We start from the raw sequence: 23,661 nt of genomic DNA on the forward strand, positions 1-23,661 counted from the left end.
CGCCTTCAAGCCGGAGGGAGGTACTCTTCCCGCGGAGATGTAGCATATGGTGATTGCATCCTTAAGCCAGCGACTAATGGAAGCCCTGGACACTGATCTGCCCTTGCGGGTCTCCGCAAAAGACAGAAAGAGAGAGTTAGATTTTCTCCAAGCATACGTACGCGAGAGATAAGTCAGGATACACCTCCGCAGGTCTAGTGAGTGGAGTTCCAGCTCTTTGGGATCCTTGGGATCCGGACATAAAGTAGGTAGGACGATATCCTGATCCGAATGGAAAGTTGAGACCACTTTAGGGAGAAACTCTGGTGTAAACTGAGGATAATGCAGTCAGGCAGAATCCTGAGAAAAGGTTCCACTCTGGAGCTCACTCACCCTCCTAGCAGAAGCGAGGGCCACTAGGAGGACAACTTTGTAGGTGAGCAGCTTCAGCGAGGTATCCTCTAGAGACTCAAAAGGAGACATGGTGAGTTGCTGTAACACGAGATTAAGGTCTCAAGGTGGAACCGACGGACGGAGCCTGGGACGAAGTCTGCACATCCTTTTAGAAAACCTGGAGATCCAGGGATGGGTAGCCAGATTGAAGTCCAAAAAGTTGCTCAGGGCCGAAATCTGTACTCTGATAGTAGCAGGTTGTAACCCTTTATCGAAGCCGTCCTAAAAAAAAACAAAACGCAGCACCTCATGGATGGATGGAGAGGACACTTCGTGCACGTTGCACCAGGTAACGAACGTTTCCCAAACCTTCTGGTATTTAGCAGCAGTAGTCTTCTTGGAGCTGGAGAGAATAGTCTCCACCACTGATGAAGATAAGCCCTTCGAGGTCAGGATCTCCCTTTCAGAAGCCATGCTGAGAGGTTGAACCGGGAGGGATCTGGGTGGAGAACAAGGGCTTGAACGAGAATATCCTTCACCTGAGGAAGAAGCAATGGCTCGTCTATGGCCAGGTTGGTAAGGTCCGAAAACCAGATTCTTCGGGGCCAGAAAGGAACAATCAGGACGACTTTTTGAGGGTTTTCCTGAATCTTCCGGAGAACTCTGGAGATAAGGGGAAGTGGAGGAAAAATAAATGCGAGATCAAAGTCCCAGGTCTGCGAGAGTGCTTCCAGGGATCGGGGTCGACCGACTGGTGAAAGAGAGAAAAACTCCTCTACCTGTTTGTTCAGATGCGTGGCCATCAGGTCTATCCGAGGAGTACCCCATTTCCTTTCGATAAAGGCGAAGACCCCTTTGTTTAAGTACCATTCTCCCGGAAGCACCGAGTTTCTGCTGAGGTAGTCCGCTTCCTGATTCAGCGAACCCTTGAGATGAACCGAGGAGAGGGTGCAGTGACTGAACTCCGCCCATCGGCAGATCTGAGAGGTCAGGGTCTGCAGGCACCTGCTTCTGGTGCCACCTTGTTTGGAGAGGTAGGCCACAACTGTGACATTGTCCGAAAGGATCCTGATGGACTTGTGGTGCAGGATTGGAGACCAGAACCTTAGAGCCCTCCAGACTGCCAACAGTTCTAGAAGATTGATGTGCAGCTTTGATTCTTGAGGAGGACAAGTTCCCTGGGTTATATTGCTTTCCATAACTGCACCCCAGCCTCTCAAACTGGCGTTGGTAGAAATTACTACCCAGTCTCTCGTCTGCCAAGAGAATCCCTGCAAAAGATTCCTGGCTGTCAGCCACCATCGGAGCGATGCCAGAACGAAGGGGGGGAGCCGGACCTTCTTGTATAAGAACGTCATAGAGCGATCTCAGTGATCCAGAAGAACTGTTGAAGAGGTCTTGCATGAGCGAGTGCCCAGGGAACTGCTGAAATGGAGGAGGTCATTAGGCCGAGCAATGACATGATGGATCTGATGGACACCAACTTGTTCTTTAGGACCGCGTGTGTGAATTCCCTTAATCTTAGGATCTTGTGCCGAGGGAGAAACGTCTTCTGTACGTGTGAGTCGAGAATCATCCCCAGAAAGGTAAGACGTCTGTTTGGGAGTAACTGTGACTTTTGTAGGTTTACTAGCCATCCTAGGCTGTGGAGGATCCTGAGAGATCCCTCTAGATGGGACTGGAGCAGTGTTGCCGAGGCCGCTATGAGGAGCAAATCGTCCAGGTATGGAACCACCTTTATGCCCTTCTGCCTCAGGAAGGCCACGACCACCGACATGAGCTTCATTAAATTCCGTGGTGCTGAAGCAATTCCAAAAGGAAAAGCCTGGAAATGTCAAATACCCTGAGGAAATGGAACGGCCAGACGGCGGAATCTTTGATGGTCTCTTCTGATGGGAACATGTAAATAGGCATCCCGAAGGTCTATGGTGACCATGAAGTCCCCCAAAGAAATAATCTCTGTAGCGGACTTCAGGGATTCCATCCAAAACCTGTTGTATCCGATACAGGTGTTCCGACTGTAGGTTGATGCTCAGCCTGAATTTCCCCAATGGCTTTGGCACAACAAAAACGTGGGAGTAGGTTCCCTCTCCTATTTCTTGATGAGCAACCGGGACCAGAGCCCTCTTGTGAATGAAGACGTGGAGAAGAACCCCGATCTTTTCCAAGCATCTGCAGGGGGCATGGACAGCAGGAATTTCTGGGCAGGTAGGTGAGTAAGCTCCAATGCATAGCCTTGCTCGATGATGCGAAGGACCCAGGGGTCTGAGGTTATCTCTTCCCAGGCATGAATGAAACAGGTTAACCTGCCCCCTACCTGAAGCCGGCTGGCATCAGAACCTTCCTGCTTTACCATCCTTGCCTCTTCCTCTACCTCTCTGGAATCTACCTCTTGCATAAGGTTTACCCCGAAAGGACTGGTAGTCTTGATTGGAGGATGAGGGCCTGTAGGTCTCTTGGAGCTCTGTAATAATTTGACCGGAAACGAGGTGGTCCTCTTCTCTGAGGTAACCAGTACTTGTCCCCCGTAGTGGATTCCAGAATCGTGTCGAGATCGCTGCCGAAGAGGTGGTTCCCCTGGAACGGAATGCTGCACAGCTTATGTTTTGAGGCATTATCTGCAGCCCACGACTTAAGCCAGAGAGCTCGTCTAGAAACCGCCGATAGCGCGGTGGCTTTAGCAGAAGCACGAACTGATTCAATAGAGGCATCAGACTTGCAACCTGCTCGGTCCCTGGAATAGCTGCCAGGTCTTCCACCGCCTGTTGGAGCCAGACTTTGATTGCTCTAGAAGTTGACGCCATAGCAATAGCTGGACGAAAGTTCGCTGCCGCGGCTTCAAATGATCTTTTGGAGGCATTTTCAGCCCTCCTGTCCATGGGATCCCTGAAATGGGACGCGTCCTCCAAAGGAATGGCTGTTTTTTTCGCGGCCTACTGCGGCGTCCACCTTCGGAACTTCCCAGGCATCTGAATCCTTATTATCAAAAGGAAAAAGCTTCTTGATTCTGGAGGATGTGAAGAATCTCCTGTCAGGATATTTCCACTGCTCCGTGAACTGAACGAGGTAGAGGAGTATGAAGATTGCAAAATTACTCCTGGTGAGAGATCTGGAGGAAGACCGGGATCTCCTGCGTTTACGGGCAGATTTACCCGGAACCCTCGACTGAGCTTGAGCCGTAGAGACCTGGATGCTAGGTTTTCCTGAAACCATCCCAGGAAGGATTGCAAGTCCTTTTGTTTGTCTTTAGTGAGTTGCTCTGCCCAGCAGGCATTACACATCTTTTTTCTGCATCCATCTGGCAGAGGAGTAGCACACTCAGAGCAAGCCACATGCTTTGATTTAAAAGTGGACTTCTAGGAATGGGAGCAGATTTCTTGTCTTTACATCCAGGTGAAACCAGACTAGACATCTGGTTAAAGACAAAATACAAGCGTAAATAAAAAATATATAATTTTTTTTTTTTTTTTTATATATATATATCTTCTGGAGGAAGAGAATATTGAAGGAAAAGATAAAATAATCTTACCTCCAAATCCTCAGAACCGTGTGGGGGGGCTGGTGACACGGTATCCTGTGCTGAGAAATGCCCATGCAGACAGACAGGAACGAAAAACAACCTTATAGGTTTGAATTTGGCGCCCTCCAGAAGATCCGATTCGCGCATGCTCAGTAGCGCGATCGGATCTTCGGTGGAACGCAACGCCACCCGGGCGTGTGTTCCACCTACTGTGCAGGCTCCTCTTCCAGCCGTGAAGAAAAGAAAACTCCAACACAACCCTCCGAAACATCCATTGCTACGGAGGGGACCTCGCTCTGCTCACCACCCGGGGAGCAATCGGAGGCTGCAAACCCCCAGGCAACAACCCGTGTGCCTCACCAGACTTCTGATCTTTGGGGAAAATTTCCCAGCACAGCATCAAGTCCGTCCCTGTAAAGGACAAGAAGAAAACTAAGAGGAGTTCTCCGTGACTTAACCCTTTCTATTCTTTTAAGCATCTTGTCCACAGGAGAGAACACTACCCAGTCGTACTGCCACTGTATGACAGGAAAATAAGGTTGGACTTTTCAGTTTATGATCAAGACATGTCTGTATGAACCATTGCAGCCGACCACCAATTCCATCAGAATTAGCCTAGGTTCTTGTTTCTTAGGGTGTTCCTGAAACATTTTGTCTACAAAAATTCTGCGCCTTATAAAAATGCTGAAAAGGCCTGGTGTTTTATATGGGCACCCCCTGTTCTATCTGGTCGTCTTATCCTGGGGAAGCGCACTCTTGCATTAGACATGTGCTCGATGAGTTCTGCCAATGGGGAAACAATGCTGTCTTCATGAGAACGAAGGTCGGAGCTGAAATGGCTTCAACAAGCCAGCCGTCCAGGTATGGGATGACCCTGATACCTTATTCTCTGAAAGTTGAGAGCCCCAAACTGGAAATGGAGAACTCTCACCCTGTTCCTTATAGTGAATTTGAGGAATTTACTGGATGCAACTGCAGATAAGCATCTCTCAGGTCCATGTTCATCATGTAATCTCCTTGTTCAGTAGTTGGGTGACTGTGAGGATAGTTTCTATTCTAAAATGCTTGTATAGAATACAGGCCTAGACCATCTTTAAAGTGGACTGAAGGATCCATCTGGTTCGCGACCAGGAACACTCTGAAAACTTCTGACAATTGGGATTGATTCTTTTAGAAGGTTGGCACATGATATCCAGTATTGACAAGCCTCACTGTTGTCAGACTGGACTGCACAGCTTAAATAACGTTTAAAGTTGTGTCCTGAAGATCGGATCCGCACATGCTCTGTAACACTTTCAGATCTTCGGTGGAACGCAACACCTCCTGGGTGTGCGTTCCACCGCTGCGCTCATGCTCATTTCCTTGCCGGCTTGAAAAGCAAACTCTCACTCTGTTCCGTAAAATCCGCCGACGCGGATGTTCCTACCTCACTCTGCTCACCACCCAGGGAGCAATCGAAGGAGGGATCCCCCTGGACACAACCCGTGTGCCCCCCATCAAACTACACATCCATCCCCGACAAAGGACAAGGAAGAATTGTCTGTGTTTGGTCCGGTGTGCTCTTATGGGTAAGGAGGAGTTAGGGAAGGGTTTTAACTTTTTGTATTTCAGAACCTTGTCCCTACGCAAGAGCAACACCCATCTGTACTGCCACTATATGCCAGGAAAATATACACTTGTGAGGCTTCCATGGATGCCGCAAAGCCACCTGCGATGCAGGTATTTAACCGCACATGCACAGGCGTTGTCGCAAATGCATTACATCGTGAGCCAGTACATGTACGGACATTGTTGTGAATGGGTTAAAAACTGTGGGTTTGTGAGTTTGAGTTCATTTTCAACCCGAAAAGGTCCAACTAGCCCATCTTTGATAATACCAGCCCATACCAGTTCCTCCTCCACCTTGCTGGGGTTCGAAGTAGAGCTCTATGCCCATTGCTGATCCAGCCACGGGCCCATCCATCTGGATCGTCAAGAGTTATTCATCTCATCAGTCCATAAAACCGTTGAAAAATCTGTCTTGGCTCGGTCTTGACATTTCAATTTATGCGTTCAGTTGTGTTTGGGCTTCAGCCTTCTGTACCGTGGCCATGTCTCTGAGCACTGAACACCGTGTACTTCTGGATACTGCAGGTAAAATTTAGTTCTGGAAAAGCACAGCAGTGAAGAATAATGAGTTCCAGTTTGATTCTTCTCAAATCTCTGGCAGTTAATTTGTGCCTTATTCAACACATTTCTTGCGACACTATTAAATATTTGCAACAAAACGTTTGATGGTTCTGTGATCAAGTTCCAATATCTTGGCAATTTCAAGAGTGCTACATCCCTCTGAAAGACTTTTTACAATTTTTGACCTTTCAGTCAGCTAAATCTGTTTTTCTACCCATTTTGCCAGAAAAAATGAAGCGGCCTAATAATTTGGCACACCTTGACACAGGGTGTTCATTTCCTTAGGCCACACCCTCCCTCATTACACAAATACACATCACCTGAAATGCTTACATACAATAAGTATTTAAGTTTATACAGCTTGGAGTTGGAGAATATGCATAAGTTAAATGGTAAAAATACTTGCCTAATAATTGTGCACACAGTGTATATCTTCTTCTTTATTAAAAGGGATCTATCAAGAGTGTGAGGAACACAGAGGGAAGCAGCGGCCTCTGCGGAAGTCTGCAAGCGGCACTGGGAAATCTGCAGGGAGGAGGTATGAATGAGTATGTGTTATTGAGGGAATGAATGTTGGTGAATGAATAAATTAATGAATATGTGTGTGATAGCATGGATGTGTAAGGGGGGAATCATGGCACAGGGAGGCTGTAAGTGATGTGCAGACTCCATCCTGTAAGGCAGCATTTTATCTGTTCTGGCAGCATCGATACCCAAGGGGGGGCAGCCAGTCAGGTTTTAGCTTGCATCAGCTGCCAACAGCAATCACACTTCTATCATGCCCAGGCAAACCCAGATTCCAGCATGTACTGGCTGCTCATGATAGGAGTGTGATTTCTGATGACAATTTTTTTTTTTTTTAAGATGGTGGTGGGGAGTGATTTTCAGTTTTAGACAAGTGCAGGCTACATTTTCATTTCGGTGCATCCCTATAAAAAAAACATTCCTAAAATGAGGACAAAGTTTTCATTAGCTTTTGTAGATTACTAAAAGATTTTTCAAGTAAAAGTCAAAGTTTTTTCTTTTTTTAGATTATGATACGATCAAAGTAATGGTATCTAAAGAAAGCCCTACTTGTCAAAATATATAAAAACTTGTGTGTGTTGAGTAAATGACGAAAAAGAAAATTACAGCTAAACACAAGCACCGCAGAAATGTTAAAGAGAATTGTCATTGACACAAAGGGTACAAAAAATAAAATCAGCCATTGTCGCAAAGGTATAATTTATACACTTCTTGTCTGTGATACAAATTAGGCCGTGCTGTTCATCACTTGCCAGTTACTTACATTTCCACATTTTGTTTGATAAGCCTCTTGCATTTCCTAGCATGCCAGGTTACCACAAGTCTTTTTTAATCTGCTTTTAGTTAAACTTTTAACATGGTACGGTTTAGCAATTTCCTAATCTATGCTGAACCCACCATTCCTTTCACAATTTCCCAAAGTTAAGTCCTGCCATGAGTCTACACCAGCTACTCCTTTAACTCTATCTCTTCCCTCCTCCCTACATCCTTTCTTAAAATCTACTTCAACACTCCCCAATCCCCCCCCCCAGTACAGCACTCCCTCATCAGGTGCTTGGTGAATCGGTCTGATCCAGTACTGCCAGATCTGAAGTGACCTTCCCGCCATCCTCACACAAACATGTTGGTTTGAAAAACCCCTGACCTAGCCTCCCTGAACCTATTACCCATACTAACAGCTCTGGGGCCTAGAAACCTCCTCCACCCCATCGAATGTATGAGATCCTAACCCAACATCCCTCCCACTAGAAATATACAATTTAAAATAATCTGCATGCTTGACCATTTCATGAAAATCCACAACAAACCATTGCTTCCAATGGTTTCACGATTGCCTTTTCTCACAAAGCAATTTCCCTACTACCTCTGAAGGAATTTACAGCCCTGTGGTGTTACCTCAGACTTTGCCCGTTGAACAATTTAACGTCTAATGCTGAGCTTCCCCAATCTCTCACCAATACATATAAGGAATTCACCATTAAATACTTTATTTATACATTTTCGCCCTCAACCGCCAAAGATAGACTTCTCCTCATATAAATCACGAGTCCCTGTAGCTACAGCTCAGAGATACAGGTGGTCCCTCACACTCTCCCAACCTGACACCAGCCTGCCCAACGCGTACAGGCTCTCGCTTAGTAACAGAAGTATGGCGGTCGTCATTCTTGAGGTCAGCGTTTTGTGATCGCTTATTGGCTGCGCCTTGTAGCCCATCCCACTACGCGTGCGCTGATTGGTCTGCCCGAGCATAGCTGGCGGACTTGTAAACCGACTTCGTGACTGGCTGGGCGGGTGTATGTTTTTCACAGTCCTCCGGTTTGGTTGGGTTTAACCATGGCGGTCACTACAAGGCTCTGGATTCGCGTCGCCTATGCAGCCATGGGGACCATTTTCGGCTTGTCTGCCTTCCTGGTGTGGAATATCGCTTTCGTGCAGCCATGGACTGCGGCTATGGGGGGTTTATCAGGTAAAGGCCAGTGTTAACCTGTTACATGATTACTTGCAGGTGTGCTATGATGGCGAGTAAACATTCTTACGTCATCCACAGAGGACCGGTGATGTTTAGTATGTTTAGGTGTTTATGGTGCTGTGGTGGGGGTGGATATCAATTAGAGGGGGAGAAAGATGGTGGAAGAAGTAGCGGTGGGGTGAACTATTCAATACATGGGGGGGGAGAGACGATATTGATAAGTAAGTGGATGTGTGTAAACAGAGAGCAAGCAGACCCTGTGCCAATGTACAGCCTTACTGTGTGTGTGTGTGTGTGTGTGTACACATATAATATATATATATATATATATATATATGTGTGTGTGTATATATACATGGCATTTTTTGGTGTGTATCTGTAAACAAATTTATGTCTGGAGAGAGATTGGTATCACAAAATGTACCTTTTTTTGCAGTACTTTTAGGTGCCAAGCTGGATCTTATTATGTAAGTTTCACATGTTGCTAAACAGCACAAGTATTTGGTATTAACAAATATTTAACATTAATAAACAATGGCCGTTAACCTTTTTTTTTTCCTGTGAAAAACCATGGGGCTTAAGGGCGCCTGATAACCGAATAAGTGCAGCTGTAAAGTATTTTATGACATACAAGATTGTAAGACTGTAGTGCAAGAAATCGCCCTGTGATATGTGTATATAATACACGCATCCTGGAAGTACCGTACATCTAATTGATTCCTATACAAAGTTGCTTGTTTTTATGATATCTGTTTAACATTCTAGAGGTATTGTTGCTGCTGCAAAGACTGGCACTATAGCAGCTAGGCAAATTAAAGCAGTATTGTGAATGTCACTCATGCCCCACTTATAAAGTAAGCAAGTTACAGGCTTATGTAGGCGCTGGTTTACCCTACACAACATGCAAAAAAACCCTGAATGTTGCCGAATCTTGTAATACCTTTTTTATCGGACTAACTGTATTTAAAATAATAGACAAGCTTTCGAGAGTCCTCCCGTTATCAAGTTGAAAGCATTTCCCGAAAGCTCGTCCATTATTTTAAATACTGTTAGTCCGATAAAAAGGTATTACAAGATTCTGCAACATTCAGTTTGTTTGTTTTTTTGCGTTCTTATAAACTGGACTAATACGGATACTCCAAACTGCCCTACACAACGTTAAAGACGGGTGATGACAGTTCTCTCAATATAATGTGTGGGGAAATGTCAGAATATAAGGTCATAATCTGAAAATAGAGGTCCAAAGACTTAGATACAATGTAAGGAGTGGTGTATAAATGCGACAGTCTCTCAGCAGATGTGGTAGAGGCTAAAACAGTAAGGCAGTTTAAATGTGCATGAGATCGGCATAAAGATTGAGGACTAATTAAGGTTTAAGTCTTCCCATAAGAAAAAATGGGCAGACTAGATGGGCCAAATGGTTCTGATCTGCCGTCAAGTCCTGTGTTTCTAACTGATGTTTTTAAATGAATTGAAATCAATCTAGATTTGGCAATTTTTTTCTGTGCTATGGTATTTGATTCTAGCTCTGTGATGGTATTTCTTGTTCTGTCTGCTAAAATCTCAAGAGAATGAAATGCTCCATTAAGTTAAAGGAGTAATCTCAGCGTACCTGATTACTAGTACTGCCCTAAACTGCTTGTAAACTTAGCACAATAAAATAACACCCTAAAAGTATTGTGTCATTTAATCTTTCTCATAAAAAAGCATGCCTTGGCATGAGAGTTGTGGTTTGAACTTTACATTCATTTGTATGGCACCTGCAGATTCCATAGTAATTTTACAGCTTATAATTATGAAGAGCCACCCCTGGCAAATTAGTCTTGCAAGAAAGGCTGGGATGGACCCCAATAAAACACTGTTTAATCACTAGGGTGAATTTAAACAAATCCCAATGCTTTAATTATGTCTTTTTTCGGGATAACCAAGTTTTGCATCTCTTGTTAGAACTTTCTGCCTTTGCCCTTTAATCTTCCAGAGAGACTGTGATTAATGTTCCACTGGGAAAGTACACAAGAACGCATATGCACTTTAATGCATATAATAAATTTAGTTTAATCTTTACATGAACTGTTTTTTTTTTCATGCATAGATAGATAGATTCATTGTAATCCCCTTCTATACAGTTTCTATCTTTCCCAAGCCCCAGCTATTTGCCATTTTGGACTTGTGTTCTATCAAACTTCTCTTCAGCCAGCTCCACCCTTGGCTCATGAGAGAGTACCAAGGTGTCTAGTGGGACCCCCTGTGAGAATGCTTAGCAAGCATGGTCATTCATTTCAATTGAATGACTTTTTGTGAATGATTTGTTGCTGTTAGGTACCAAAACTGGCATAACCTGCAGAGAAAAGAGAGGGTATAAACAGTGCCACTTTGGAGATACAGCATCTTCAGGAAGTTGGCATTTTTTAAGTCATGAATACACATTTCAGTACTTTAAGAGGACACACATGCCAGCACATGCGGAGTGGTCCCTTTTTAAATGTTACTTACTGGGTACAAAGTCTGCTTTTGAGGAGAGAGCGCATTGAGGTCTATTCAATAAAGTGGTAGGTGGTTTTAACTCTCTCATATTATTTGTTATGAAGGGCCTACAATGGCAGACGTATCCTGCGAGTAGGGGTGAGTTGGCCCTGTATATTACATAAGTGATTGAGAAATCTCACTGAAATATTGCTGCAGCAGAGGTGCATCTGCGTTTTAAGAATTTTTGTTTTTGCCCACCTTCTTTCCCTTTTTTCTGTAAAATGACTTTTCTTAGGCAGCAGTTTTGCCTTGTTAAAAAAAAAACACCAAAATAGAAACTAAATTTACAGCTGCATGTGGTGATATTGCACTGATATTGCATATTGAAACTACTGCAGAGCCAATGATTATTTTAAATTATAAAGCACCAACAATTTACGCAGCGATTTCATACAATACATATATTCAAGGAGTATGACAAGACTAGGATTGACAGACTAAGAACAATGATGATCAGATTACTCCTGACCAATATGAGTGATCAGGATTATCAGCCCCCTCTCCCTCCCATCAGTGACAGCTGTCATAGAGAGATAGAGAGTATCATCCTAGTTACAAAAACACACACATTACTATTTATTTTTCTTTTAACTATGGCCTGGTTAGGTCACTGATTATTGACCAGTCTCATCAATTAATATCAGTGTCATGTACAAGTCATAGCAATTACAATTACAATTTACACTAATCAAATGCTATCCGATGACCGATTAATGACCCTTTAAGTCACTGATCATTGATCGTCTCACTGATCAATAGTCAGTGACCTATCTGATCATCTCTGTCGCTAACACTATATAACTTTAACCTAAAACTATCACTATATACTAACTGGACCCCAGCTCTACCCTTTACACCATCCTCTTACCGCTAGATATCACTAAACTGAGACACACGGGGGAATAAAATTTTCCCAAACTCAGGGAGAAATTTGAAAAATTGTCCCTAAATCCATAAAAAAAAAATTCTTGTGAATATGTAACCCTAACATACCGTTAGTATATAACATATTTGACTTACAGAAACATGTGGGATGGGCCCTGCTCCAAAGAGCTTACAACCTAATAGGAGCAGTTCCCAAATGCTCCCAAAGGGAAGAATGCAATGTAGTTTATAGTAAATGGTTGCACCAAAACAGGTAGGACTTCTATACAATGTATTTGTTCAAAGTTACATTTTTTTTATTGAAACATAAAAATAGTACAATTGTTAGAGTAACCACTTGTGAGGGTCTGAGTGGAGAGACTACTTTTGCAATCATAGGGACTATAGATATAAGGAGTAGAGGTGATCATTAACTTTTCAGGGATGTCAGCTTTGGGGGTAGTCACATTGTCCTGTTCTAAAGGATGCAGGACAATGTGAGGTGAAATTTTGCACTTGCAATTTTGCGTTTGGCAACTAGAGGCGAGTCAGTGGTTTTTAACCGTACCTTGTTTGTGGTAAGAGGGTCTAAGGGAAGTAGACTTCAATCCGCTGTGCATCTCGGCATCTGTTCCTGGAGAGGTCAGGAGCGTGAGAAAAGTGTGACAGTGAGCAGGGATACCCAAGTTCTGTCTCCTGATAAGTAGTAAGGGTGTTTTCCTAATAGATGGGTCTCGGATAACTGACATAAAACACACACAAATAGTTAATATTCAGCTGCCTAAAAACATTGTTATGCAAAAAGCTAGAACAGATAAAATAAAAAAAAAATAGCACAATATTTTCAAAAACCTTGTTTAATCTGATAATGGTAATAAGAAAATGTAGTGGGAGTTCCTGCAGATGTACGAGAAGGTCCTAGGATAATTTAGCACTTGAAGTGTTAGAGGTGGGTCTGTAACAGCAACATGAGTAAATTATTTAGTTAATTATTTCACCATACAGATTTACTGGCATATTAGCCATTTTAATTAAATATTTAACAAAGGTTTTGTTTTATGAAAATTAAATTGAGTCACAACATCTGATTTGTGTTAATCTCTAATTGTGTGTGTCTTAATGTAACTATCACTATTTAGGCTCTCTTTGATTCTTCTGGTGCACTAAATTTATGTAAAACTCTTTCAAAACTCCATTATAGAACAACTTTAGCGCATTCGTATTTAATAGTGGTACCATAGAAAATTTGCATATCGAATCTTCCATTTGTGATAATTGGGTTTGGGTTTATAGTCTGGCACAGTTTATGGCGACTGTGTAACACTCGGTTTGTTAATACAGGGATTGGAAGGATTTTTTTTTTGTCCTATCAATGTATAAGCATTTGCCCCTTTCCCCCAACCCCAGCCAAACTTATATCCGGATAGGTAGTATATTTACTGCTTGTTCAGCAAGGTTACCTGGGGCATTAATTGTCCGGTTAAGCAGGATAGTATGTCAGTGACGCAGCGTCACGGCTGCATTTTGATCCTGAACCCAAAGTGAGGGGATTGTATTATGAGCCTGTTAGCAGCTGCTGGAAAAGTGTTTTGAGCAATGTTTATCACCGATTCACCGCTTGGATTTCCCCGAAATAAAAAGATCTGTTTCACAAGAGACTGGCGTGACTGCTTCTTTGTATAATATCAGAAGATCAAGGTGCAGGGAGTCCTCTTTCTTCCAGGAAAGCTGCAACTTTACTTTAACCCTTTGATTTTCTGGAGTCTGGACTCATTTTTCCCTCCGGGAAGCTGGAGCTACATTATACAGTACAGCGGAATATGTATAACTAAATTCTTAATAGTTTTGCTATAGTTTTAGTTATAGTTTAAGCTTTGCATGTGGATATTTTTCTTTATTTATTGTTGGGACAAATAAAGCCATCCGTGTTCCTGAAAGGGACACTCCAGCCATTATATGCACTTTAATGCGTAAGACAGCTGTGTGGTCCTTTTAGTTTTAGTGGTGTTTTGCAAATACACAAATCCCCCACATCTGACTACTTGTTTAATATATACATTCAAATTAAGTACTGACTGAGTAATGTGCATTCGTCTTCCAAGGGTCTGTCAGGGAAATTAAATGTCTCTTTTAAAGCAAACCCTGGATCCTATTACATGATGGTTAAAAAAAGCCCCCCCCCATGTATGGCAAAGGAAACATTAAAATGTATGTACTTTTATCTCTTAAAAACCCCCACCCCACTTGATAAATCCCTTATGCAGTGGCCTCCACTAATATTGGCAAATTATGCTGTGAAAAACTGTTTGTTTAAACCTTTGATCATTTCCGCAAAAATTACACAATACTCTGCTCTCATGGATATCAAATAATTGCTAACACAACACAGGTTTATCCATAAAATTAATTAAAAGTGTTGAATATGTGCGTTGCACAATTATTGGCACCTTTTTAGTCAATACAGGTTTATTCATAACATTTCCAGTTGGCCTGATGTTTAGAAATGGGCATTTTCAATGATTTGCAATTTTCTTATAGCCACTTCCCATTTTCTGAAGCTCACCAAACTTTTGCCGCACACTTAAAGGGAATTTGGCCTATGTGTTACCTAATATTTATACCCCTGTGAAACAGGAAGTCACAGTTGAACGATTTTCTTGTCCCTAGTCACCCAGGTGTACTAAGAAATGTAAAATATCAATGGGAATATCCATATTTGCTCAGTTATAACACAACCCTGATTATAAGATGACCCCCTAAAATTTGAATATTGATTTAGAAAAAAAAGCCTGAATATATGAGTTTTACTAGTAAATATTCTATAAAAATTAAGATTGAGAAAAATGCATTTTTTTTTTATTTGACAACCTGCCCGCCCATTATGCACATCTGCCCCACAGATATGCCTTATACCCCCTATATGCCACTCTGCCCCCTGACTTACCGATGCATCCCTAGTCTTTTCCCCCATACTCCAGACTCCCTGGTGTCAAGTGCCGGCAGCCGGTGAACGTCTGCTCGATGCGTGCAGAAAGGAGGATCCAGGTCTCCTGCAGCGATGTGGGGGATCCTCCTCTCTGGCAGCCGGTGAACGTTTGTGCGATGCGCGTAAACAACCTACGCTGCTGCTGGCTGGTACTTCTGCCGAGGCTTCTATGGAGGAGCACCGGAAGGCCGTGTCACGCTGGTGCTCCATCATAGAAGCCCCGGTGGAAGTGCCGGCAGCAGCGGGGGTTTGCCAGAGAAGGGGATCTGAATCTTAGTCTTGTAGCCAGACCTCTATTTGAGGTCTGATTATAAGACGATCTTGAATATAAGACCGGGAGTAATTTTCAGAACATTTGCTCTCAAAAAAACCTAATACGGTACTTCAAATATATCTTTCTCATACGTTCATAGAGGTGCCAATAATTGTGCTGCACATACATAACAATTTCCCCTCCAAACAAAATGAACATTGTCACTTTAATAATTGTGCAATGATCCTTTCATTTAAAGAAGTTACCCAGTTATGCAATATTTATAAAGGACAAATTAAAAAAAAATCCTTTCTAAACTACTTTTTGTGTGCTTAGGTCAGCTATTGCTCAATATGTTGTGTGTAATGATGTCCTTTTGCAAGCAAATTTTTTTTTTTCCCCATCCCACACACAATATTTGCCAAATGCTTACATTCTTGAGGAGGGAGGGATTGTGTTTCTTGCAGAGCCCACTTTGGGAGCTCCAAGTTATTCCAGGAATATTATGGGAACAGAATTTTTTTTTAACAGAGAGAAGAGAAGAAATCTATTTTCAATGCTTGCATAATCTGAAGAAGGCACCTCTGACGTCCTTAAAAAGTATTGCACTTCATCTTTTTTCTTTCTATGTTTACTCAATTCTCAGCTGTTTTTATTGGTTGAAACAATAACTTTCTTGGCCATTATGTTGAAACGGACAGGTTATGGTTACTGCTGTGTAGGCGAGAATAAGCCTTTCATTCCCATGATCTGCAGTGGTATGAGATAACATCATTTTACAGGCCAGGCTTTGGAAGCCTGTGGTGCGTTAATATTGTTTATGGATGTAATTTCTGTTTGGCATATGCTTCACAACCTCTTTATTAGCAGCCATTTATTATTAGTTATCAAGTCCTGTTTAGACTTCTGTAAGTCGTGCATAAGATAACCAGATTTCTAAATCTCTTACTCTGCCTACTTTATCTCACCTCTCCTAGTCCCTCTAATGCAAAACTTTTACTAGTGTCGCTGGTCCATCCCTTACAAATGGCCCTTTTACCTATTGTGTAATACACCCTAAATCCCTCAAGCTTGTTTGAGCAGGGCCCTCCTCATCTGTTGTCTCTGTAAGTCAATCTGTTATGTTACATACTACATGTCCTGGGTACCCATTGTACAGCGCTACGGAATTTGTTGGCGCTATATAAAACAAATAATAATCTCTGGTGTCAGGACTCCATGGCTGTTAGGACATGCATCCTGGCACTTAAGGATTTGCCTGCTGGACACACAAACATGGCCAGCTTTTCCCTTATATGCTCTGCTGGGAGACAGACGTTCAGTATAGCCATGTGTTGCAAAGCCTTTCCACAGTCACAGTCTTCAACACAGAATGTTTTATTTAATTGTTCTCACTTTGCATAATATTAATGAGATTAAATAAAGCTTACTGTTAATGTGTAACATGGGGAAACTATTGAACATCTCAATCTTTTGGAATTTACATTTTGAACTCCAAAGAGTTTTTCTAATTAAAAAAAAAAAAAAAAAAAATACACGCCCAAGGAAAGTACCAAGTAAGAAAAAAAAATAGAAACGAAAGCATGTGTTTGAGCCAAACAAAATAAAGCTAGTTTTCCTATAACCATCATCATTAACACCGTATTAACACTGTGTGATTATTTCTGCTTTAGAACTGTATATCTGGACCATGTGACTGCTGGTATAGCTATTGTATGCGACGTATTTCTATATTAAAGTGTCATTTGATACTGTTAGTTCTATGTGCCATGACATTTAGAAACAGACTTTGAATTTGATCTCTACTGTAATGTGACAAAAGAGGAGGTGCACTTGGTGATCTGGGTGGTCTTTGGCAATGAGGATTGCTGTTCTATCAAGCCCCAGTCCGTTATGTACCACTTAGAAAAAAACATTAATTGTTAATAAGTGACCCGTAGCAGAGCTACTATGTCAGTCTTATTATATTGATAAACATAAAAAAGAAATACAATAGCTTTAGTTTCTATGGCAACAACTCATCGGTGCCTGCTCATGTCACATGACCGTTAAGGATTCCCTAAAGATCATGGCAACATCTTACAGGTGGGTTTGCTATTTTTTTTTTAAACTATTTCAAGGGTTTATGCCATCCAGCAGTACAAAGTATTATGTATCTAAAGCTTGCTCTAAATTTGTTGAACAGCACGTTTTGCTTGCTTTAATAAAGCAAAAGTACTGTAAGAACATTTGGAACTTGTTCATTTCTGTTCATACTATAGTAGCAATAGTTTTTTTTTTTTGTTTAAATTTTATAGTGCTCAAAAATTCTTAGCAAAGTAAAGCAAAAAAGATGCACATGGCTGGGCTCACTAGACTTGTGACTTGTGTGACAAACACGTGGCGATTGTAGCCAGGGTTGCAAGCGCTCACAGTGACTCTGCACTTTCAGATTTGGTCTGATCTAGCTGAGTCACACAAGGCGTAACAATTCTCCTGCTTTTGTCTTTGTGCACAAAAAGTATTTTCAGGCTCAGCAGAATCAGATTTGACAGCCATCATATGGTTTGCGCAAGGAGACTTTCCGCTTCCCTGCCACTTCCCAATTCTATCATAGGTCTTCCGAAAGAATAATATATTTTGTCATTAAAATAATTTTTTCAATATAGTATTGTTTGTTGATCTACCAAATTATTAATAAAATAAAAATTACCAGCAGGTTGAATTGGGAACACTTTCATGCCATTGCTTGGTTGCTTAAAGCACCCAGAAGTGGCATGGTAAATGGGCCACCGAGTGCATTGTATGCACTAGTCCTGGAGCTGCAGCTTAGTAAGTCCCTTTTTTTTTTTTTTTTTTTTTTTTTTTTTTTTTTTTTTTTGTTGCTTCAGCAGCCCTCCTCCTTAGTCTGATTCTTGCCACTGCTTGAAGTGATGGAAGCTCTTTCCATGCATGCACACAGGGGTATGTATAAACAGGCAAACAAGGCCTTTGCCAAGCCAGGAGCTGACTGGAAGCAAGTAATATCACATGGCAGGTGATGCATTCATCAGAACACATCTCCTCCATGTCATTTAGCTGGGGGGGGGTGATAAGAAATTGGCAAATCCTGCAGAAACCATGAAAAAGGAGCCTTTCAGCTATCTTGTGCATTAAAATGCTTATGATGGCTGGAGTGTCCCTTTCATGTACTTACCCTGCGTTTAGTGGGCTGCATGAAACAGACTGTTCCTTTATACAAAGCCGAAGGCCACAAACAAGTTTGCTTATGTAGCTGTTATTGAAAAGAGCAATTTAGGTTACAATTTCATACAACCCATTTTTAAGGATTGGGTGGAAATATTCTTTCCTTAATCATGTTCTGCTTTCTTGCTGTGTCACAAGTCTGGTTAATGCATGTGAGCAGGTATTTTACTTCCCTCTTGACTTTAAATTTAGATGCTCGTTGCAGCGTGACACTGCACTTTCTGTGTCACCAGTCTGTAAGACTGAATTACTGTGCAAAAAAATAAATGTTCCGAAATGTATTAGTTCTTATAGTTAAAACTAAGCCATCTTGTAGATCTTGGCAAGCCTTTTTTTAAGAAGCCCACAAAGTGTAGGCTCACTTAACATAAATGGCAGCTGCATGTATGGTGTATTTTATACAATGACTTTGTGTATTCACTGTTATTAATACATATGCAATTCATGTAAACTCTGGGTTTGCTATAGGAGGTATCTGACGATGCTGAATTGTTTGAGAGACTTTTTTATTGCTGTGCTATTGTTTTGTTTTTTGAGGGGTTTTTTTTTTGTAACAAATTTCTAAGATTACTGTGTTGAGTTAATCGGATGGTCATGTGAATGCTTGCAAGAGTTGGTTCATGTTTGGTATATACCAGGTTTCTGCTGATCAATCGAAACTACATCATGTACACACGCTGTCATGCTCTATTTATCTGAACTTTTTTTCCCTCCCCTCAGGTGTTTTGGCACTATGGGCACTCATCACACACATCATGTACATTCAAGACTTCTGGAGGACATGGCTGAAGGGGCTACGATTCTTCCTGTTTATCGGGGCATTTTTCTTTATCCTGGCATTGATAGCATTTATTGTGTTTCTCGCTGTAGCCATATCTCAGAAACAGCGTAAGTATCTAAAGGTGGCAGCTAAAGACAGAGTTGGTTCTTGGTTCCTTGAGAAAAGGGCAACAGACTTACTCTTCTGTCGGGTTCTTAAACGTTACATGGATATCGTCAGTCCTACTTTGATAGTTGTATATTCTATAATGTCATAATGGAAGTGGTCGATTATTTGCTTTGTTCTCTGGGAGCACTTTCTTTATATTATATTCTATTGTTAATCTGAGTGAGGAAGAGTCTATCAGATTATGGGCACACCATGTAATGAATGGTCAGTACATACTAATAGTTATGTAAAATCAACATACGTTTTTGTGGGTGTAAAAAGAAAATAATTCATTGAGTACATTAATAATACATTAGTAGTACAAATCTAAATTATTGGGTTCATAGTCCAAACCATCAAATCCATTGTTCATAGGTGCTACAGAGGTGATGGCACATGGATTTTTCCATTAAGGTATTTCATGCGTCTTTACTAGGAGCCCTTGGCATCATTAGTGTGGAGCCCACAGCACTAGGGATAGCGGTACCATGCCTAGCGGCTGCTGTGTTCAGAGCCGGCCTTAGGTGTTCCGGCGCCCTGTGCGAACTACTCCTCTGGCGCCCCCCCTCACTACCCCCCCTCTGCCCCTTCAAACTACCCCCCGTCTGCCCCTTCAAACTACCCCCCCCTCTGCCCCTTCAAACTACCCCCCCGTCTGCCCCTTCAAACTACCCCCCCCTCTGCCCCTTCAAACTACCCCCCCTCTGCCCCTTCAAACTACCCCCCCCTCTGCCCCTTAAAACTACCCCCCCTCTGCCCCTTCAAACTACCCCCCCTCTGCCCCTTCAAACTACCCCCCCCTCTGCCCCTTCAAACTACCCCCCCCTCTGCCCCTTCAAACTACCCCCCCTCTGCCCCTTCAAACTACCCCCCCCCTCTGCCCCTTCAAACTATCCCCCCCTCTGCCCCTTCAAACTACCCCCCCTCTGCCCCTTCAAACTACCCCCCCTCTGCCCCTTCAAACTACCCCCCCTCTGCCCCTTCAAACTACCCCCCCTCTGCCCCTTCAAACTACCCCCCCCTCTGCCCCTTCAAACTACCCCCCCTCTGCCCCTTCAAACTACCCCCCCCTCTGCCCCTTCAAACTACCCCCCCCTCTGCCCCTTCAAACTACCCATCTGCCCCTTCAAACTACCCCCCCCTCTGCCCCTTCAAACTACCCCCCCCTCTGCCCCTTCAAACTACCCCCCCCTCTGCCCCTTCAAACTACCCCCCCTCTGCCCCTTCAAACTACCCCCCCTCTGCCCCTTCAAACCGCACAGGGCGCCACACTCCAGGGGGCGCCGCCGCCGCCGGGTCCTCCCCCGCCGCCGCGGGGTCCTCCTCCTCCGCCGCCCCCTCTGCACCTAAATGAAAACGTTGTTTTTTTTGTTGTTGGTTTTTTTTTACTTTATTTAACATCCTCCATGTTAAATAAAGTTAAAAAAACCAACAACAAAAAAAACAACGTTTTCATTTAGGTGCAGAGGGGGCGGCGGAGGGGGCGGCGGAGGAGGAGGACCCCGCGGCGGCGGCAGCGGAGGAGGACCCCGCGGCGGCGGCAGCGGAGGAGGACCCCGCGGTGGCGGCGGAGGACCCCGTGGCGGCGGCAGCGGCGGCGGGGGAGGACCCGGCGGCGGCGCCCCCTGGAGTGTGGCGCCCTGTGCGGTCGCACAGGTCGCACACCCCAAAGGCCGGCCCTGGCTGTGTTTTACATGTTTTATTCCCTTAGAGGGTATATAACTGCCATAAAATCATTAGCTACAATTTCATTTACTGATCATTAATGCATTTTTCCCTCTTGACCTCTAGATATAGCTGATCCGAAGAGCTTATACTTGTCCAGTGTGTGGAGCTTTATGTCCATGAAATGGGCTTTCCTGTTGAGTCTCTACTCTCACCGCTACAGAAAGGAGTTTGCTGACATCAGCATCCTCAGTGACTTCTGACCCACAGACTTGGTCTGAATAAGGACAATGAGAAGGATTTTTTTTAAGTGTATGTGTGTGTGTGTGTGCGTATACATATACCTAACTTTCATGCTCGGCTATGCCAGTGAAGTTAATGAAACCAGACCTAAGGAAAGTTGGAAGACTGAACATTGCTTTAACATTTCTCATAATTACTCCAACAACGCAATTTCTTGTATTTATATATTTGTTTTTAATTTTGCTTTTAATTTTAGATTTGGGGCAATTGCAATGCTTTTTTTCGACAGCAGTAATTAAGCACTGTATGTTTACGCAAAATTACTGAGCACTGTCACTTTATCATTGTCTAGACAGTCTCTTTTACTAAAAAGGACATCCTCCGTGAGTAAATGCCATTTGAGTCACGTGTCAAATAAAATGTATGCTCGAATTACACATTTTGAAACTGTATGTGTGCAAAACTACACTACGCATGTAGTAATGATTTAGGTGCTAGGTCTGAAAAGTGTTTCACTATTGCAGTCAAAAGAATGATCAGATTGTCTTTTTCTTTTCATATTCTGTAATTTTTACATGTTAACATCAGAAATGTATGCTGTCTTTGTCACCTGAGATCTGCAAAGTTCCGTTCAATACGTTCCTTTCACATATAGGAGCTAGGACCAAAATCTTTGCACTGTCATTAGGGCTGCTGACTCTAATTTCTGCCCACAGTCACAACAATCTCTCAACTTCCAGTAGCATTTTTTAAAGTCACTGTTCAGCTTGCATTTGGTTCCATTGTAATCAAAACCTATTGCAGCATTTGGGCTTTTAATCCATATATGTTTAGCTGTTGAATAATTATTTTAGAATGCCAAATCCAGTTGTAAACATTTTATTCGACAAATGAAAAATAAAAAGTTAATAGGAATTGTCCATTGGTTCCCACAGTGTTAATACCGTGTATCAAAGTTTGCACCAGAATTGTATTCATAAATAATCCGTATTTTTATTGTCTCTTGAGTTTAACCTTTCTTGTGTCAGGGACTAATACAGTGATATTTTTGATGGTGGAACATGATTAAAAATCATGTTCATTGTGGTATTTTGCTGACATTTAGATTAGGTTTCATGCATTGGGAGATTAACAACAATCAAGAGAAGTGGAAACATAAGTATGAGATGCATTATCTACATTTTGAAGATGGTTTCTTAATTCAAATAGTTACTCATGAGTTAAGAAGCTATGGGTTCTCCGAGGTTGGTGTTTCAGTTTATTTCTTTCTGCTTGTGCTTGCATGGAGGTGCTTTCTGAGCATGTTTGGCCTAATTTACATTTACTTTTTATGATCATAAGCTTCATTACACGACCCTGTCTTATTTTTGTTATATAAGACAGTCATAAGAACACATTTTCATTGCGTTTCAGTACAAAAAAAATAAGGGCCCGATTGTCATTGTCATCAGATCTTTTCCCGTTGAACATGTGCCAGTACTCAACTGACGATTTTGGAGAGAGATGTGTCAAACATAGAGAAATGTCCTCTTAATTGTTCCATCAAAAGACTAAGATACCAATATCTTCAATCCCTCTTATTGGCTTCAGATTCCTGTTTATCTTACTTTTCATTTTTAAGAGAGCATTGTAGCATATAACTTATCCACATAATCATATTTGTTTAATTAGTGTTCACATATTACTTTGTCCTCGGCTGTCAAAATTCAGTTACAGTCCTGTATCCTTAACCTGTGTCCAGGAGGTTTTATTCCAGCAACAACAACAAAAGGGTTTTGGCCTATTATCCTGACAGAAACTAAAGCCTTTATGTGTGCATTAGATCCTGTTCTATATCGTAGTCTGCTTATCCCACTCTGTGCTGTTGGCTCCTCTTGGAGAGAAAAGGATTATAAATTGGATACCTATGCGAAAAATTTGATATTGGACTTTTCCCCCTTTCTTTATAGAACACCATCTTTAAACTGTTAAATTTTTTCTGGGCATTGGCTAAATAATGTATGAGGAAGTAAAATGGTTAGTTACCTGCTGTCTCCTGCTTTAAATGTAAACCTCTGGGACCCTCTACAGGCAAATTCAAGAATCACATAAAACCATATATTGTAAAAATGTAAATTTGAATTCTATATTTATCATTTCTGTTTCCATGGTTTAAGTTGTTTTTGTTTTTCTTGTAATAAACATGGCACATTTTACATATCTTTTTAGCTTGAAATTCTATAATCATGCAAAATTATTCTAACTTAGCATTGTGACTACCTATTAAAGAAGACAAGTTGTATTATTAACATATACTTTCCATTCACACCAGTAAGCACATCCATTAGAAATTCAGGAATTTAAGTTCAGCTTCAGTCAGTCAAAAACATAGAATGGAAACATGGTAATTCCAGTTCCATAATAAGTCTATGTATAT

The 23,661-nt window shown here is 42.2% G+C and overlaps 1 protein-coding gene across 1 annotated transcript; it reads left to right on the top strand.

Annotated features, from left to right (window-relative positions):
- Window positions 1-8,332: 8,332 nt before the first annotated feature.
- Window positions 8,333-23,444, top strand: SLC48A1 (solute carrier family 48 member 1). The gene is made up of 3 exons (XM_053455910.1): window positions 8,333-8,552; window positions 19,130-19,297; window positions 21,129-23,444. The coding sequence occupies exons 1-3, from the start codon at window positions 8,420-8,422 to the stop codon at window positions 21,263-21,265; spliced, it is 438 nt and encodes a 145-aa protein (XP_053311885.1). The 5' UTR covers window positions 8,333-8,419; the 3' UTR covers window positions 21,266-23,444.
- Window positions 23,445-23,661: the final 217 nt, after the last annotated feature.

Source organism: Spea bombifrons, chromosome 2 (assembly GCF_027358695.1).
Source record: "Spea bombifrons isolate aSpeBom1 chromosome 2, aSpeBom1.2.pri, whole genome shotgun sequence".
Classification (NCBI taxonomy): Eukaryota; Metazoa; Chordata; class Amphibia; order Anura; family Pelobatidae; genus Spea; species Spea bombifrons.

Bases quoted from the DNA above. Each gene is read 5' to 3' on its own strand.
- SLC48A1 (XM_053455910.1), top strand. From the start codon at position 8,420: ATGGCGGTCACTACAAGGCTCTGGATTCGCGTCGCCTATGCAGCCATG. The intron at 8,553-19,129 runs GTAAAGGCCAGT...CCCTCCCCTCAG, and splicing joins GGCTATGGGGGGTTTATCAG to GTGTTTTGGCACTATGGGCA. The intron at 19,298-21,128 runs GTAAGTATCTAA...CTTGACCTCTAG, and splicing joins AGCCATATCTCAGAAACAGC to ATATAGCTGATCCGAAGAGC.